The sequence below is a fragment of the Coregonus lavaretus genome (assembly GCF_964263955.1).
Source record: "Coregonus lavaretus genome assembly, chromosome: 22".
Lineage (NCBI taxonomy): Eukaryota > Metazoa > Chordata > Actinopteri > Salmoniformes > Salmonidae > Coregonus > Coregonus lavaretus.
In genome coordinates this window covers 5464056-5481657 of record NC_140009.1, presented here as the reverse complement: position 1 = coordinate 5481657, position 17602 = coordinate 5464056, and the positions used below count along the sequence as shown (strand labels likewise).

General features: G+C 43.8%; 2 protein-coding genes across 3 annotated transcripts in view; one reads left to right on the top strand and one right to left on the bottom strand.

Moving 5' to 3' along the window:
* LOC311149472 (uncharacterized protein) overlaps positions 1-17602 on the top strand; it is a gene marked incomplete at both ends in the record, with an annotated part of 790865 nt that overhangs the window by 140228 nt on the left and 633035 nt on the right. The gene's annotated exons all lie outside the window — the stretch shown is intronic.
* The window catches only part of kcnc4 (potassium voltage-gated channel, Shaw-related subfamily, member 4), a gene marked incomplete at both ends in the record, with an annotated part of 67912 nt that overhangs the window by 14143 nt on the left and 36167 nt on the right, over positions 1-17602 (bottom strand). Inside the window, 3 exons of one of the 2 annotated variants that reach the window (XM_084187190.1) lie at positions 2539-2763; positions 4047-4839; positions 7464-7607. In XM_084187190.1, coding sequence (XP_084043316.1) covers positions 2539-2763; positions 4047-4839; positions 7464-7607 — 1162 coding nt within the window. The remainder of the gene's footprint in view (positions 1-2538; positions 2764-4046; positions 4840-7463; positions 7608-17602) is intronic. The other variant, XM_084187191.1, reaches the window with a different exon arrangement.

Sequence of the window (17602 nt, the reverse complement as noted above, 5' to 3'; positions counted from 1 at the left end):
TCCCACAGAGGTTAAATTGTGCCTCATTGTACTAATCTAAGGGTTATTCCCACAGAGGTTAAATTGTGCCTCATTGTCCTAATCTAAGGGTTATTCCCACAGAGGTTAAATTGTGCCTCATTGTACTAATCTAAGGGTTATTCCCACAGAGGTTAAATTGTGCCTCATTGTACTAATCTAAGGGTTATTCCCACAGAGGTTAAGTTGTGCCTCATTGTACTAATCTAAGGGTTATTCCCACAGAGGTTAAATTGTGCCTCATTGTACTAATCTAAGGGTTATTCCCACAGAGGTTAAATTGTGCCTCATTGTACTAATCTAAGGGTTATTCCCACAGAGGTTAAGTTATGCCTCATTGTACTAATCTAAGGGTTATTCCCACAGAGGTTAAATTGTGCCTCATTGTACTAATCTAATGGTTATTCCCACAGAGGTTAAATTGTGCCTCATTGTACTAATCTAAGGGTTATTCCCACAGAGGTTAAATTGTGCCTCATTGTACTAATCTAAGGGTTATTCCCACAGAGGTTAAATTGTGCCTCATTGTACTAATCTAAGGGTTATTCCCACAGAGGTTAAGTTGTGCCTCATTGTACTAATCTAAGGGTTATTCCCACAGAGGTTAAATTCTGCCTCATTGTACTAATCTAAGGGTTATTCCCACAGAGGTTAAATTCTGCCTCATTGTACTAATCTAAGGGTTATTCCCACAGAGATTAAATTGTGCCTCATTGTACTAATCTAAGGGTTATTCCCACAGAGGTTAAGTTGTGCCTCATTGTACTAATCTAAGGGTTATTCCCACAGAGGTTAAGTTGTGCCTCACTGTTGATGTAAAGCTGATCAATAGATTTTCCTGTAAAGCTTCAGGTGAAACATGACTAAATAACTCCTCTTATTCTACTGGGGGTTGTCATGGTTGTCATGGTTGTCATGGTGAGGATAAGAGGGTTCTGAATAATGGATACAATGAGTTGTATGGCTTTGAGGTTTTCCAGGTTTCAACCTATTGACCTCTAGCCTGCAGCCTCCTTTGTCATTGTATTCACAGTTACCATTCATACCCATCCATTCTTCTAATTCAGAGTGTGTGTTGTGTGTATGACCTACACTACCAGTCAAAAGTTTGGACACACCTACTCTTTCAAGGGTTTTTCTTTTCTTTTTACTATTTTCTACATTGTAGAATAATAGTGAAGACATCAGAGCTATGAAATAACACATGTGGAATCATGTAGTAACCAAAAAAGTGTTAAACAAATCAAAATATATTTTATATTTGAAATTCTTCAAAGTAGCCAACCTTTGCCTTGATGACAGCTTTGCACACTCTTGGCATTCTCTCAACCAGCTTCATGAGGTAGTCACCTGGAATGCATTTCAATTAACAGGTGTGCCTTCTTAAAAGTTAATTTGTGAAATTTATTTCCTTCTTAATGCGTTTGAGGCAATCAGTTGTGTTGTGACAAGGTAGGGTTGGTATACAGAAGATAGCCCTATTTATTAAAAGACCAAGTCCATATTATGGCAAGAACAGCTCAAATAAGCAAAGAGAAACGACAGTCCATCATTAATTTAAGACATGAAGCTCAGTCAATACAGGACATTTCAAGAACTTTGAAAGTTTCTTCAAGTGCAGTCGCAAAAACCATCAAGCGCTATAATGAAACTGGCTCTCATGAGGACCGCCACAGGAAAGGAAGACCCAGAGTTACCTCTGCTGCAGAGGATAAGTTCATTAGAGTTACAAGCCTCAGAAATCGGCAATTAACTGCACCTCAGATTGCAGTCCAAATAAATGCTTCACGGAGTTCAAGTAACAGACACATCTCAACATCAACTGCACAGGAGAGGTGTGATGGTGTGATGGTGGTTTGCTGGTGACACTGTCTGTGATATATTTAGAATTCAAGGCACACTTAACCAGCATGGCTACCACAGCATTCTGCTGCGATACACCATCCCATCTGGTTTGGGCTTAGTGGGACTATCATTTGTTTTTCAACAGGACAATGACCCAAAACACACATCCAGGCTGTGTAAAGGGCTATTTGACCAAGAATGAGAGTGATGGAGTGCTGCACATCACCCGACCTCAACCCAATTGATATGGTTTGGGATGAGTTGGACCGCAGAGTGAAGGAAAAGCAGCCAACAAGTGCTCAGCATATGTGGGAACTCCTTCAAGACTGTTGGAAAAGCATTCCAGGTGAAGCTGGTTGAGTGAATGCCAAGAGTGTGCAAAGCTGTCATCAAGGCAAAGGGTGGCTACTTTGAAGAATCTCAAATATAAAATATATTTTGATTTGTTTAACACTTTTGGTTACTACATGATTCCATATGTGTTATTTCATAGTTCTGATGTCTTCACTACTATTCTACAATGTAGAAAATATTAAAAATAAAGAAAAACCCTTCAATGATTAGGTGTGTCCAAACTTTTGACTGGTAGTGTATGGTTGTGGATGGAGGGCTCCGTGTTTCAGAGAGAGAGAGAGGAGTGTCTCTGCCTGCGTACCTGTATGTGGGTCAACCTACCAGTGCGTATGGTGTGCTCTCCACCGGCGCAGGAGAAGTCTCCAGAGGTGAGCAGGAAGCAGGTTGCCTCTTTCTTGGTGACGTTGTTCCCCCTGACCGACCGGGCGTGTTTGCGGCCGTGGCCGTGCCGTAGGTTCCACCTCTCGCTGGGTGACAGCGGCTGGGTCAGGCTGCACCCATCATCCGACGACACAGCCAAGTTGGCGTCTCCGTTCTGCTTGGAGTCTGACAGGAGGACAGGAGGACAGGAGTTGATTCATAAAGCGTAGGATCTAGGATCAGGTCCTCCCTGTCCATGTAATCTTATTCATTAAGGTATAAATGGCTAAACTGATCCTGGATCAGCACTCCTACTCTGACAGAGTCGTGTTGGTGTCGCCATTTTGCCCATATCTCCCACTAAGGGTCCCAGACTAGGGGTGCTGTCCCTCTGTCCTACTCATGTCATCTTATTCCATGAATCCATGATCAGCACTCCTACTCTGAGACTCTTTGTGAATACAAGCCGGCCCTGACCTGGGTTCAAAATACTATTTGTAATAAATTAAATACTTTAGCTGGGCTTGATTGAGCTTGCCTGGCGCAATCGAACCAATGGATTATTCCCACAAACTGCTAACCCCGCCCATCTGACACTCCAGGCAGGCTAGATCAAACGCCAAAAACTATTGGACATATTTTGAGTAGTATTTGAACCCAGGTCTGCAGGAGACACAGTGCCAGGCTGACAGTAAATGCCAAAGCCTTTACTCAACATCCCCTCAGGCCTTAGAGAGAAGGTTGAGCTACAGAGCCGCAGTGTAATGCTACTGTGAAAACACCATTTTCTCCCTGGGCAAATTCCATTTATTGGAAAATGATTTAAGCCCATGAATGTATTTGGACAATGTACTATAGTACATGATTACAGTAGAAAAGATAGAGCTCTATTTTCCCATTTGTAAAACAACACCGCAAATACTACAGCATCTAATACCTATTGGTGAAAAAAAATGCACTACTGTAGTATTCATTACTGATACCTTCAATTTGAGTTTAAAATGGGTAAAATGAGTGATGGTATAAATTAAATGGTAAATCCATTTATCATTAAGGCGTCGGTTAGTACACAATGATTCAGTTTGATGTATACTGTAAGTGGAGTAGTGGTTTGAAAAGGTTGAATGAGGTCTGAGTGTGAATGAGTGGAATTGGTTGATGGTCTGAATAATGTAACATCCACTTATCACTGTGGCCTATGGTATATCATACTGACGCTTCAAAAACATCAAGGTAAATATAGTGGTGGTGGGGGGGGGGGGGGTTAAGTACGGCATGGTGTATGGAGTATTATTGCTGCCAACAAAAATGTAATGTGTCTGACCTGAGTGGTTCTAGCTGATTTTCTCATATCAATGCTTCAGAAACATAAGCGTGAAGTGACAGTGTGATGAATCAGTAGAGTATGGAGTGATATTAGTGCCAAAACATTGAATTTGTATTCAGATTCTAATTCTAATTGGTCTAACCTGAGCGGTTCCTGTTGATATTCTCCTCTGCAGCCAGCGGACACGTATCACTCTGAGTACTGTCCCTGGGAGAGTTAGTGACGGACTTCCCGAACGAGGCCGTGTCCGTGGGAACGTCCGGGTTCGGGTTGTGCGCCTTTTTCTTCTTAGGCAGCTTCTGTTTAGCCATGGCCAGGGAGTAGTACATCCCAAAGTTATTGACAATAACAGGCACGGGCATGGCGATGGTCAGTACCCCCGCCAGGGCGCACAGAGCGCCCACCATCATGCCCAGCCACGTCTGGGGGTACATGTCCCCGTAGCCCAGGGTAGTCATGGTGACCACGGCCCACCAGAAGGAGATAGGGATGTTCTTGAAGTGGGTGTGTTTAGAGCCGCGGGGGTCATCCGGTTGGGCCCCTATCCGCTCTGCGTAGTAGATCATTGTGGCGAAGATGAGGACGCCCAACGCCAGGAAGACGATAAGCAGGCAGAACTCGTTGACGCTGGCTTTCAACGTGTGGCCGAGAACCCTCAGACCGACAAAATGCCTGGTCAGCTTGAAGATCCGGAGGATCCGGACGAAGCGGACTACTCGTAGAAACCCCAGGATGTCGGAGGCTGCTTTAGAGGATAGACCGCTGAGGCTCATCTCCAGATAGAAGGGCAGGATAGCCACGAAGTCAATGACATTTAACATGTTCTTGATGAAGAGCAGCTTGTCGGGGCAGCACACGATGCGGACCAAGAACTCCAAGGTGAACCAGACCACACAAACGCCCTCCACCACGGTCAGAATGGGCTTGGTCACCACCTAGAGTAGATCACATTATACATTAGATTATACATTAGATTAGATTATACATTAGATTATACAGTAGATTAGATTATACATTAGATTATACATTAGATTAGATTATACATTAGATACATTACATTCGATTATGCATTAGATTAGATTGTACATTAGATTCGATTATACATTAGATTAGATTATACATTACATTCGATTATGCATTAGATTAGATTATACATTAGATTAGATTATACATTACATTCGATTATGCATTAGATTAGATTATACATTACATTCGATTATACATTAGATTAGATTATACATTAGATTAGATTATACATTAGATTAGATTATACATTAGATTACATTATACATTAGATTACATTATACATTACATTATACATTACATTACATTATACATTACATTATACTTTAGATTAGATTATACATAAAATTAGATTATAGATTACATTAGATTATAGATTAGATTTGATTATACATTAGATTAGATTATACATTAAATTAGATTATACATTAGATTAGATTATACAGATTATTGAATTTCAATGTAGGGATCATTGAAGTATCAATCTATTAATCTATCTATGATCTAAATTCATTTGGTCTCTAAAATGTGCTTAAAAACGTTGGCCATAATACAAAAATACAAGACAATACAGTACAGTCGTGGTCAAAAGTTTTGTATTGGTCTTCACAAAGTTTGCTGCTTCAGTGTTTTTAGATATTTTTGTCAGATGTTACTCTGGTATACTGAAGTATAATTACAAGCATTCCATAAGTGTCAAAGGCTTTTATTGACAATTACATTAAGTTTATGCAAAGAGTCAATATTTGCAGTGTTGACCTGTCTTTTTCAAGACCTCTGCAATCTGCCCTGGCATGCTGTCAATTAACTTATGGGCCACATCCTGACTGATGGCAGCCCATTCTTGCATAAAATGCTTGGAGTTTGTCAGAATTTGTGGGTTTTTGTTTGTCCACCCACCTCTTGAGGATTGACCACAAGTTCTCAATGGGATTAAAGTCTGGGGAGTTTCTTGGCCATGGACCCAAAATGTCGATGTTTTGTTCCCCGAGCCACTTAGTTATCACTTTTGCCTTATGACAAAGTGCTCCATCATGCTGGAAAAGGCATTGTTCGTCACCAAACTGTTCTTGGATGGTTGGGAGAAGTTGCTCTCGGAGGATGTGTTGGTACCATTCTTTATTCATGGCTGTGTTCTTAGGCAAAATTGTGAGTGAGCCCACTCCCTTGGCTGAGAAGCAACCCCACACATGAATGGTCTCAGGATGCTTTACTGTTGGCATGACACAGGACTGATGGTAGCGCTCACCTTGTCTTCTCCGGACAAGCTTTTTTCCGGATGCCCCAAACAATCGGAAAGGGGATTAATCAGAGAAAATGACTTTACCCCAGTCCTCAGCAGTCCAATCCCTGTACCTTTTACAGAATATCAGTCTGTCCCTGATGTTTTTCCTGGAGAGAAGTGGCTTCCTCGCTGCACTTCTTGACACCAGGCCATCCTCCAAAAGTCTTCACCTCACTGTGCGTGCAGATGCATTCACACCTGCCTGCTGCCATTCCTGAGCAAGCTCTGCACTGGTGGTGCCCCGATCCCGCAGCTGAATCAACTTTAGGAGATGGTCCTGGTGCTTGCTGGACTTTCTTGGGCGCCCTGAAGCCTTCTTCACAGCAAATTGAACCTCTCTCCTTGAAGTTCTTGATGATCCGATAAATGGTTGATTTAGGTGCAATCTTACTAGCAGCAATATCCTTGCCTGTGAAGCCCTTTTTGTGCAAAGCAATGATGATGGCACGTGTTTCCTTGCAGGTAACCATGGTTAGAGGAAGAACAATGATTTCAAGCACCACCCTCCTTTTAAAGCTTCCAGTCTGTTATTCTAACTCAATCAGCATGACAGAGTGATCTCCAGCCTTGTCCTCGTCAACACTCTCACCTGTGTTAACGAGAGAATCACTGACATGATGTCAGCTGGTCCTTTTGTGGCAGGGCTGAAATGCAGTGGAAATGTTTTTTTGGGGGGGATTAAGTTCATTTCATGGCAAAGAAGGACTTTGCAATTAATTGCAATTCATCTGATCACTTTTCATAACATTCTGGAGTATATGCAAATTGCCATCATAAAAACTGAGGCAGCAGACTTTGTGAAAATTTATATTTGTGTCATTCTCAAAACCTTTGACCACGACTGTATAATACAGTAAAGTACCATACAGTACAATGCAGTACAATACAGTACAATGCAGTACAATACAGTACAGTACAATACAGTACAATACAATGCCGTACAATACAATACAGTACAATACAATGCAGTACAATGCAGTACAATACAGTAAAGTACCATACAGTACAATGCAGTACAATACAGTACAATACAGTACAGTACAGTACAATACAGTACAATACAGTACAATACATAGAAAAAAGGTCCAATACGTTTAGGTCCCTATCCAGAAACAATGAAATTATCATCATATTGCTTTCACCTGTCCACTCTCAGATCTCCACGGGAGGCTAGGGGGTAGAGGCTCTGGGTTCTTTCTGGACAGGATCATAGTACTTGGTCAATTGACAATGAGGATCCCTCTCTCTTACCTCCACCGAGACTACCTCCTCTGTGTGGTTCCCCACCACCACATGTTCCGTGCGGTTCTGCAGGTCGTTGAAGTACTCGTGGGTCTCCAGACAGAACGTAGTGATGGAAACCAGAATGAAGAAGAGGGAGGCAAACGCTATGCCCTGAAACAAGACAATCAACCAGTCAATCACTAAATTAACCAATCACTCAATTAACCAATCACTCAATTAACCAATCACTCAATTAACCAATCACTGAAATGTATTTATAAAGCCAGCAGTTTTCAGAAAGTGGCTTTATGGTAGAACTCAATAGTAACACTCAAAGTGCCTTTATAGTACAACTCAACTGCAGCCCTTAGTTAAACTGTTTACAGAAGACAACCATGGCAGGTCTGCTCTGCCTCTGACCTAAAGCTGGGATGATAAACAGAAAATGATCGATACCGACTGAATCAACCATTTATCAAGTACTTTTTACTGATACCGATAATAACAATAAGTAGCCTTTACTCAAACATTTTAATAAGTCTACTAATATGGGGTTATTGCTAACTGGACAATTGATAGCTACAACATTCAAAGTAGTAGTAGTAGTTTTAAGGGTGATAAAAATACACATGAACGTTATGAATTTATCGTTAACTGTATCATTACTGTGATAATTCAGTCAATTTATCGTGATATGGATTTATGCCCATATCACCCAGCTCTACTCTGACCTTAAACTCAGTTTCACCACCGAAAGGCCCACCATTCACCTGCTTTCCTGCTCACTTCCCACAATAACTCTGTCTGTCTGTGTTTGTGTTAGCATTGCGTTTTGTGTTAGCATTGTGTTTTGTGTTAGCATTGTGTTTGTGTTAGCATTGTAAATAAATCCAAACAATGTACTGTACTGCTGATTGATTTGTGTGGGGAGGGCTGAATGTAGAGATGGCAGGTACTAAGTGCCTGAATGGCATTGATGGCACATACACATATTTAACCAGCTGCCTGAGGAGGAGTAGCAGAGAGGAGCACAGTAGAGAGGTAATACAATCTGTCCATGATGATATAGTCAACACTAATAACCCCAGAGTCCTCTCACAGTAACAAAGCCGTCCCAAATTGCACCCTATTCCCTACATAGTGCACTACTTTTGACCAGGGCACATAGGGCTCTATTGTCCAAAGAAGTGCACTATATAGGAAAAAGGGTGCCATTTGGAATGCAACTACAGACTACACAAGGGAATATGAAAACAGCCCATTTTCAGATGTGTTGATTGTCGATAGTGACATTTGTCAACCTCCGTACTGTGGCCACATCATAACCAACCCAATGCTGTGATGAGTAGCTAGTTGACTAATGGCTAAATCACACTAAAGGCTAAACCACACTAAAGGCTAAACCACACTAAAGGCTAAACCACACTAAAGGCTAAACCACACTAAAGGCTAAATCACACTAAAGGCTAAACCCCACTAAAGGCTAAATCACACTAAAGGCTAAACCCCACTAAAGGCTAAACCCCACTAAAGGCTAAATCACACTAAAGGCTAAATGATTAACTGCTCCATCATTATGGGTACATCACATTTTTTATGTTTTTTTTTTTTTTTTAATGAAAACCAGCAATCTTTATTGATGGAATAAAAAATTGTGATGGAAAGACATCTACAGTACATCTCCACAAAAAAAAGCTTTAGTTCCTTTATCATCATTACAACATTCATCAGTTAGCGTAAAGCAGCAGAGGGAGGGTCCCCTGGGTCCCTGGTCTCTGGGTCCCTGGTCTCTGGGTCCCTGGTCTCTGGGTCACTGGTCTCTGGGTCCCTGGTCTCTGGGTCCCTGGTCCCTGGTCTCTGGGTCCCTGGTCTCTGGGTCCCTGGTCTCTGGTCCCTGGTCTCTGGGTCCCTGGTCTCTGGGTCCCTGGTCTCTGGGTCCCTGGGTCCCTGGTCTTTGGTACTTGGTCCCTGGTATCTGGGTCCCTGGTCTCTGGTACTTGGTCTCTGGTACTTAGTCTCTGGTACTTGGTCCCTGGTCTCTGGTCCCTGGTCTCTGGGTCCCTGGTCTCTGGTCTCTGGGTCCCTGGTCTCTGGGTCCCTGGTCTCTGGGTCCCTGGTCTCTGGTCTCTGGGTCCCTGGTCTCTGGGTCCCTGGTCTCTGGGTCCCTGGGTCCCTGGTCTTTGGTACTTGGTCCCTGGTCTCTGGGTCCCTGGTCTCTGGGTCCCTGGTCTCTGGTACTTGGTCCCTGGTCTCTGGTCCCTGGTCTCTGGTCCTTGGTCTCTGGTCCCTGGTCTCTGGTCCCTGGTCTCTGGTACTTGGTCTCTGGTCCCTGGTCTTTGGTCTCTGGTCCCTGGTCTTTGGTCCTTGGTCTCTGGTACCTGGTCTCTGGTCCCTGGTCCCTGGTCTCTGGGTCCCTGGTCTTTGTTACTTGGTCCCTGGTCTCTGGGTCCCTAGTCCCTGGGTCCCTGGACTCTGGTATCTGGTCCATGGTCCTGGTCTCTTCCCTGGTCTCTCTGGTCTCTGGTGTCTAGGGTCTGGGAACTATAATAAGTATGACTTGTGATTGCAGAATGAGTGCCATCAATCTTGGGATGGCAAGACAAATATCCACAGAACATCTCCTATCTGAGCCCATATCATTTTACATTTACATTTTAGTCATTTAGCAGACGCTCTTATCCAGAGCGACTTACAGTTAGTGAATACATATTTTTTTTATACTGGCCCCCCGTGGGAATCGAACCCACAACCCTGGCGTTGCAAACGCCATGCTCTATCAACTGAGCTACATCCCTGCTGGCCATTCCCTCCCCTACCCTGGACGACGCTGGGCCAATTGTGCGCCGCCCATGAGTCTCCCGGTCGCGGCCGGCGGCGACAGAGCCTGGATTCGAACCAGGATCTCTAGTGGCACAGTTAGCACTGCGATGCAGTGCCTTAGACCACTGCGCCACTCAGGAGTCATAATATCATCATAACAACATTAATCAGTGTGTGTAATGCAGGGTCTCCTGGGTCTCTAGCCCCAGGGGTCACTCACAAGGCCCTCTGGGGTTTCTCCTGCACAACAGAGGAGTGTGGATCTGTGGAGGTGTGGGGCCAGCCAGAGGACAAAGACAACCAGTCTGCCTCCCTGCCTGTCTGTCTGTCTGCCTCCCCCCGTCTGTCTGTCTGCCTCCCCCCCATCTGTCTGTCTGCCTGTCTGCCTCTCTCACTGTCTGTCTGCCTCCCTGCCTCCCTGTCTGTCTGCCTGCCTCCCTGTCTGTCTGCCTGCCTGCCTCCCTGTCTGTCTGCCTGCCTCCCTGTCTGTCTGCCTGCCCCCCTGCCTCCCTGTCTGTCTGCCTGCCTCCCTGTCTGTCTGCCTGCCTCCCTGTCTGCCTGCCTCCCTCCCTGTCTGCCTGCCTCCCTCCCTGTCTGCCTCCCTACCTCCCTGTCTGTCTGCTCCTCTTTGTCTTTCAGAACGTGAAACGTTGAGTATGGCTCTTGAGAGTACCAGTGGCAAGCATATTTATCTGTGGTCTGAACAGATTTCCACAGTACTTATTACTACACTGCACTGAGAGATCCTGCAGACCTACAGTCTGTCCACACACACAAACACCAGCTAAACTCATGCAGATGTTTCCATTGTGTCCCTTCATCAATAACCTCCTAGCAGAGACACAACACAGCCAGCCAGACAGAGATCACACAGCCAGCCAGACTGACAGACAGCCAGACAGCCAGCCAGCCAGACAGACAGCCAGCCAGACAGACAGACAGCCACACAGACAGCCACACAGACAGCCAGACAGATAATTAAAACAGAACCATCAGTCTGACTAACAGGTGCATGTTGAGGAGACTCTATGATATGCAGCTCTTGGTGCCTATCAGTAGCAGGAGCCGTATTATAACCTAGTATTACAACCTAGTATTATAACCTAGTATTATAACCTAGTATTATAACCTAGTATTATAACCTAGTATTACAACCTAGTATTATAACCTAGTATTACAACCTAGTATTACAACCTAGTATTATAACCTAGTATTATAACCTAGTATTATAATAATAATAAATAATATGCCATTTAGCAGACGCTTTTATCCAAAGCGACTTACAGTCATGTGTGCATACATTTTTACGTATGGGTGGTCCCGGGGATCGAACCCACTACCCTGGCGTTACAAGTGCCATGCTCTACCAATTGAGCTACAGAGGACTATTATAACCTATGTATTACAACCTAGTATTACAACCTATGTGCTGTGATAATTGTTTGTTTGCTCTATAACCTGTTAGTTCATATGCCTTGACACCGTGATACATAAGCCTAAAGGCCGAGACAATAAGACATAATAAGGCATATTAAATTCAACCACACCTTTGTTTTATCACAAAAACCGGATAGCAACCTCTGTCCAGTGAAGTCCACAAAGCATATTGCATGGTACAGGAACAGACAGTTACATGACCTACAGCATGGTCAAGCAAGGTAATGTTTCCGACATTTTCGGATCACTAAACAACTATTGATTTAGAACGACAGAGAGTTACCGCAAGTTGCAAAGAAAACAGGAGCTGCCTCCACTATTCCACCATTTCAACTTCAACATCATCAAATCACCTCTGCTTAGTCTAACACAGTGACAACTAAAAGATACCAAAAACGATTTAGTCCTATAAGCTAAATATGATGTGGCTGTCCATGGTTCTGATTTATGTGTGCGTTTGTGCAAGTAGAAAAACATGTTGACTCACCCTACTTGTAGAGAAACACCAATGCCATCCTCCTCTCTTTCATGTTGATGAAATGGTCTATCACTTTGTCATTAAGTAGACTCTTTTATTTTTTGTTGTCCTAGGCTACCTGGCTAAAATGCTTGCTCGCTAGCCTAACTTCCATTCATGGGCAACGTTAGCTAGTTACCATTAGCCTTCTACATCTAGCTACATATTTAACATCCATCCTCTCAGGCCAGGGGCACAACAATGTATGAATTAATGGTTGGATCAGAATCAACTTTATAATCATTGGCCAGTATGGAGAATGAGGTAAAACCTAGTTCTGCTAAATGACGTAAATGTAAATGTAATGTAAAACCACAAGTCCAAATCCCTATCTCCATCCATGGCTAATTTAGGAAAGGGCCAATTTTAGCTAGCTGGCTATAGCCGTTATAATGCTCACTGGCTTCCCTTGCATTCAATGCTACGGGCGGCAACAATGTCATACTTGTTTGGACCAGACAGCATCAGATAGATGGCCTACACGTAGAGACAGAGGGGCACAGACTCATCTCAACATCAACCGTTCAGAGGGGACTGCGTGAATCAGGCCTTCATGGTCGAATTGCTGCAAAGAAACCACTACTAAAGGACACCAATAAGAAGAAGAGACCTGCTTGGGCCAAGAAACACGAGCAATGGACATTAGACCGGTGGAAATGTGAGATTTTTGGTTCCAACTGCCGTGTCTTTGTGAGACGCGGAGTGGGTGGACGGATGAACTCCGAATGTGTAGTTCCCTCCGTAAAGCATGGAGGAGGAGGTGTTATGGTGTGGGGGTGCTTTGCTGGTGACACTGTCTGTGATTTATTTAGAATTCAAGGCACACTTAACCAGCATGGCTACCACAGCATTCTGCAGCGATACGCCATCCCATCTGGTTTGGCCTTAGTGGGACTATCATTTGTTTTTCAACAGGTCAATGACCCAACACTCCTCCAGGCTGTGTAAGGGCTATTTTACCAAGAAGGAGAGTGATGGAGTGCTGCCTCAGATAACCTGGCCTCCACAATCCCCCGACCTCAACCCAATTGAGATGATTTGAAGCAGAGTGAAGGAAAAGCAGCCAGCAAGTGCTCAGCATATGTGGGAACTCCTTTAAGACTGTTGGAAAAGCATTCCAGGTGAAGCTGGTTGCAAGAATGCCAAGAGTGTGCAAAGCTGTCATCAAGGCAAAGGGTGGCTATTTGAAGAATCTCAAATATAAAATATATTTTGATTTGTTTAACACTTTTTTGGTTACTACATGATTCCATATGTGTTATTTCATAGTTTTGATGTCTTCACTATTATTCTACAATGTAAAAATAGTAAAAAATCAAGAAAAACCCTTGAATGAGTAGGTGTGTCCAAACTTTTGACTGGTAGTGTGTAAAAGTGTCCCGTGCTTCTACCCTTGAAGGGGTGGGCGGCTGTGTTTGGTCCAGGTGCCTCCCAAAAGGCTGTCTTTATATAAACTGCCTATTGATAAGAGGACAGCTGACCTCCAATGGAGGATAATACATGGAGCTATAGCCACCAACATGTATCTGGTACACCTGGATCCTACTGTTGGGGAGGGGTGTACATTATGTGCTGAGTCTGAAACTCTGGCACATCTGTTTTTACAGTGTGCCAGGTTGGTCGGGATGATTGACCTGATCACTAGTTGGTTCTCAGCTCTGGGAGAGGTTCTCTCTTCCCAACTGTTTATATTTGGGCCAAAGTACAGGTTTAGTCGAAGGGGTGTAGTTATCTTACTTAACCTTGTGTCAGGGGCAGCTAAATTAGCAATTTGGAAGACACAAAATAACAGTATTCGGGGACAGGGGTCTGTGGACGTGGTGGGCATGCTGGAGGGGATGTTGGCAGCGAGACTGAGGGTTGAGTTTTCCTATTACAAACTGGTTTAATAACATTGGGCTGTTTATTAGCATATGGGTTATTCAGAGGTTGTTGTGTTTAGTTATAGTGGAGGAAGATTTAGTGTTGTGTTTTTCATTGACGTTTAACTATGTTTTTGTTTGTTTGAGTTTTTATTGTTTTGTGTGTTCCCAGACCCACAAAACAGTACTTGACAAAGCTTGTGGGAGATGAGAAATCTATCTAACGGAGTTGTAGAAGTTAACAGTGACTTGGTGGCATTACAGTAGGGAGCTGAGAGAACACCAGGTTAACAGTGACTTGGTGGCATTACAGTAGGGAGCTGAGAGAACACCAGGTTAACAGTGACTTGGTGGCATTACAGTAGGGAGCTGAGAGAACACCAGGTTAACAGTGACTTGGTGGCATTTCAGTAGGGAGCTGAGAGAACACCAGGTTAACAGTGACTTGGTGGCATTACAGTAGGGAGCTGAGAGAACACCAGGTTAACAGTGACTTGGTGGCATTTCAGTAGGGAGCTGAGAGAACACCAGGTTAACAGTGACATTTCAGTAGAGAGCTGAGAGAACACCAGGTTAACAGTGACTTGGTGACATTACAGTAGGGAGCTGAGAGAACACCAGGTTAACAGTGACTTGGTGGCATTACAGTAGGGAGCTGAGAGAACACCAGGTTAACAGTGACTTGGTGGCATTACAGTAGGGAGCTGAGAGAACACCAGGTTAACAGTGACTTGGTGGCATTACAGTAGGGAGCTGAGAGAACACCAGGTTAACAGTGACTTGGTGGCATTTCAGTAGGGAGCTGAGAGAACACCAGGTTAACAGTGACATTTCAGTAGAGAGCTGAGAGAACACCAGGTTAACAGTGACTTGGTGGCATTTCAGTAGGGAGCTGAGAGAACACCAGGTTAACAGTGACATTTCAGTAGAGAGCTGAGAGAACACCAGGTTAACAGTGACTTGGTGACATTACAGTAGGGAGCTGAGAGAACACCAGGTTAACAGTGACTTGGTGGCATTACAGTAGGGAGCTGAGAGAACACCAGGTTAACAGTGACTTGGTGGCATTTCAGTAGGGAGCTGAGAGAACACCAGGTTAACAGTGACATTTCAGTAGAGAGCTGAGAGAACACCAGGTTAACAGTGACTTGGTGACATTACAGTAGGGAGCTGAGAGAACACCAGGTTAACAGTGACTTGGTGGCATTACAGTAGGGAGCTGAGAGAACACCAGGTTAACAGTGTCTTGGTGGCATTACAGTAGGGAGCTGAGAGAACACCAGGTGGCAGTAACATAAACAACAGCATGGTGTTGGCTGTCAAATATTGTCATCCTTTAGACAGAGGTCCTTTACATTTACATTTTAGTCATTTAGCAGACGCTCTTATCCAGAGCAACTTACAGTTAGTGAGTGCATACATTATTTATTTTTTCATACTGGCCCCCCGTGGGAATCGAACCCACAACCCTGGCGTTGCAAGCACCGTGCTCTACCAACTGAGCTAAACGGGCCACATTTCTCTGGAGAACACCAGCTCAATACACCGTTCTCTAGTAAGCCTGTCAGTAAAACTACTTCATCCAATCACAATGTACATCTTTGTGATCGTGATATGTAATCATAGAACAAACAATTTCTATGGAGGATGAAGGCCAGCTCAATACTCTGTTCCATTACATTTACATTTTAGTCATTTAGCAGACGCTCTTATCCAGAGCGATTTACAGTAGTGAGTGCATACATTTTCATACTAGTCCCCCGTGGGAATCGAACCCACAACCCTGGCACTGCAACCGCCATGCTCTACCAACTGAGCTACACGGGACCATTGTCACCCCCTGGTTAAATAATTTGTCTGTAAAGTTACTTTAAAAAAGGCCATTCCATTATTTATCAGACTGGTCCTTCGAGTCGTACTCCTTCATATCGCACTCTAGTCTCTCTGGTTAAATAACATGTCTGTGGAGCTTCTGTAACTCTTTCTAATTGCACTACTCGTCACTATGATAATAACACAGTCATATATGACACTGGGATGCTTGTATCATGTCTGTAGAGACACTGACCTCTACTGAACTGGGATGCTTGTATCAAGTCTGTAGAGACACTGACCTCTACTGAACTGGGATGCTTGTATCACGTCTGTAGAGACACTGACCTCCATTGAACTGGGATGCTTGTATCATGTCTGTAGAGACACTGACCTCCATTGAACTGGGATGCTTGTATCATGTCTGTAGAGACACTGAACTCCATTGAACTGGGATGCTTGTATCACGTCTGTAGAGACACTGACCTCCATTGAACTGGGATGCTTGTATCACGTCTGTAGAGACACTGACCTCCATTGAACTGGGATGCTTGTTTCACGTCTGTAGAGATACTGACCTCCATTGAACTGGGATGCTTGTATCATGTCTGTAGAGACACTGACCTCCATTGAACTGGGATGCTTGTATCATGTCTGTAGAGACACTGACCTCCATTGAACTGGGATGCTTGTATCATGTCTGTAGAGACACTGAACTCCATTGAACTGGGATGCTTGTATCAAGTCTGTAGAGACACTGACCTCCATTGAACTGGGATGCTTGTTTCACGTCTGTAGAGACACTGACCTCCATTGCACAGCCGGCTGCCCATCATAATCATTTATGTGATCAATATAAGAATGATAATAATAAGACACAAAGTGATTTACAGTAAAGTGAGCATATACAGTAAGACCAGTACGATAAGATACTGTAAAATTTACAGTATGTGAAACCTCATCACTTCAATAACGCTATGCATGCACACAATATAATAATAATAATAATAATACGCCATTTAGCAGACGCTTTTATCCAAAGCGACTTACAGTCATGCGTGCATACATTGAGTCCCTGGGATCAAACCCACTACCCTGGCGTTACAAGCGCCGTGCTCTACCAATTGAGCTACAGAGGACCACCCTTAAATCATATATACTAGGAAAGCACAGCTCTATGTATGAATGGACTATTTTGACATGGTGATGACGACTGAGGCTGTGTCCCGAATGGCATCCTATCCCCTAGCCCTACGCGGGTCAAAAGTAGTACTCTGGTCAAAAGTAGTGCACTATATAGAAAATAGGGTGCAATTTGCGACGCAGACTGAGAGTGAATTCGACTTGAATCTGTGTCGGGGAATGGCACTTACTATAGATGGATAGGTTTGTCTGCATAATTTATTCAATTTAATAATGCTGAATGTTGAATTATGGTGGCCTATTCACAACTTTGGTCTCTTAGTGACCGCTTCAATCGCCGCTTTGATTCAATTAGACAATTATCTAGAAATTAAATCTGTGGCCGCACTGACACGACTCCCTCCAGGGCTGCCTCATCTCCTTGTTCGGGCACCTGGTTCATATCCCCTCATCAGTCTCTGTATAATTATTCCCTCTGCTCCCCCATGTCTTTGTGTGTTATTGTTCAATGTGGAGGTGTCGCTAGCTCGTGTTGAGCATTATGTTACTTTTATCGCCGGGATATTCACGTGTGT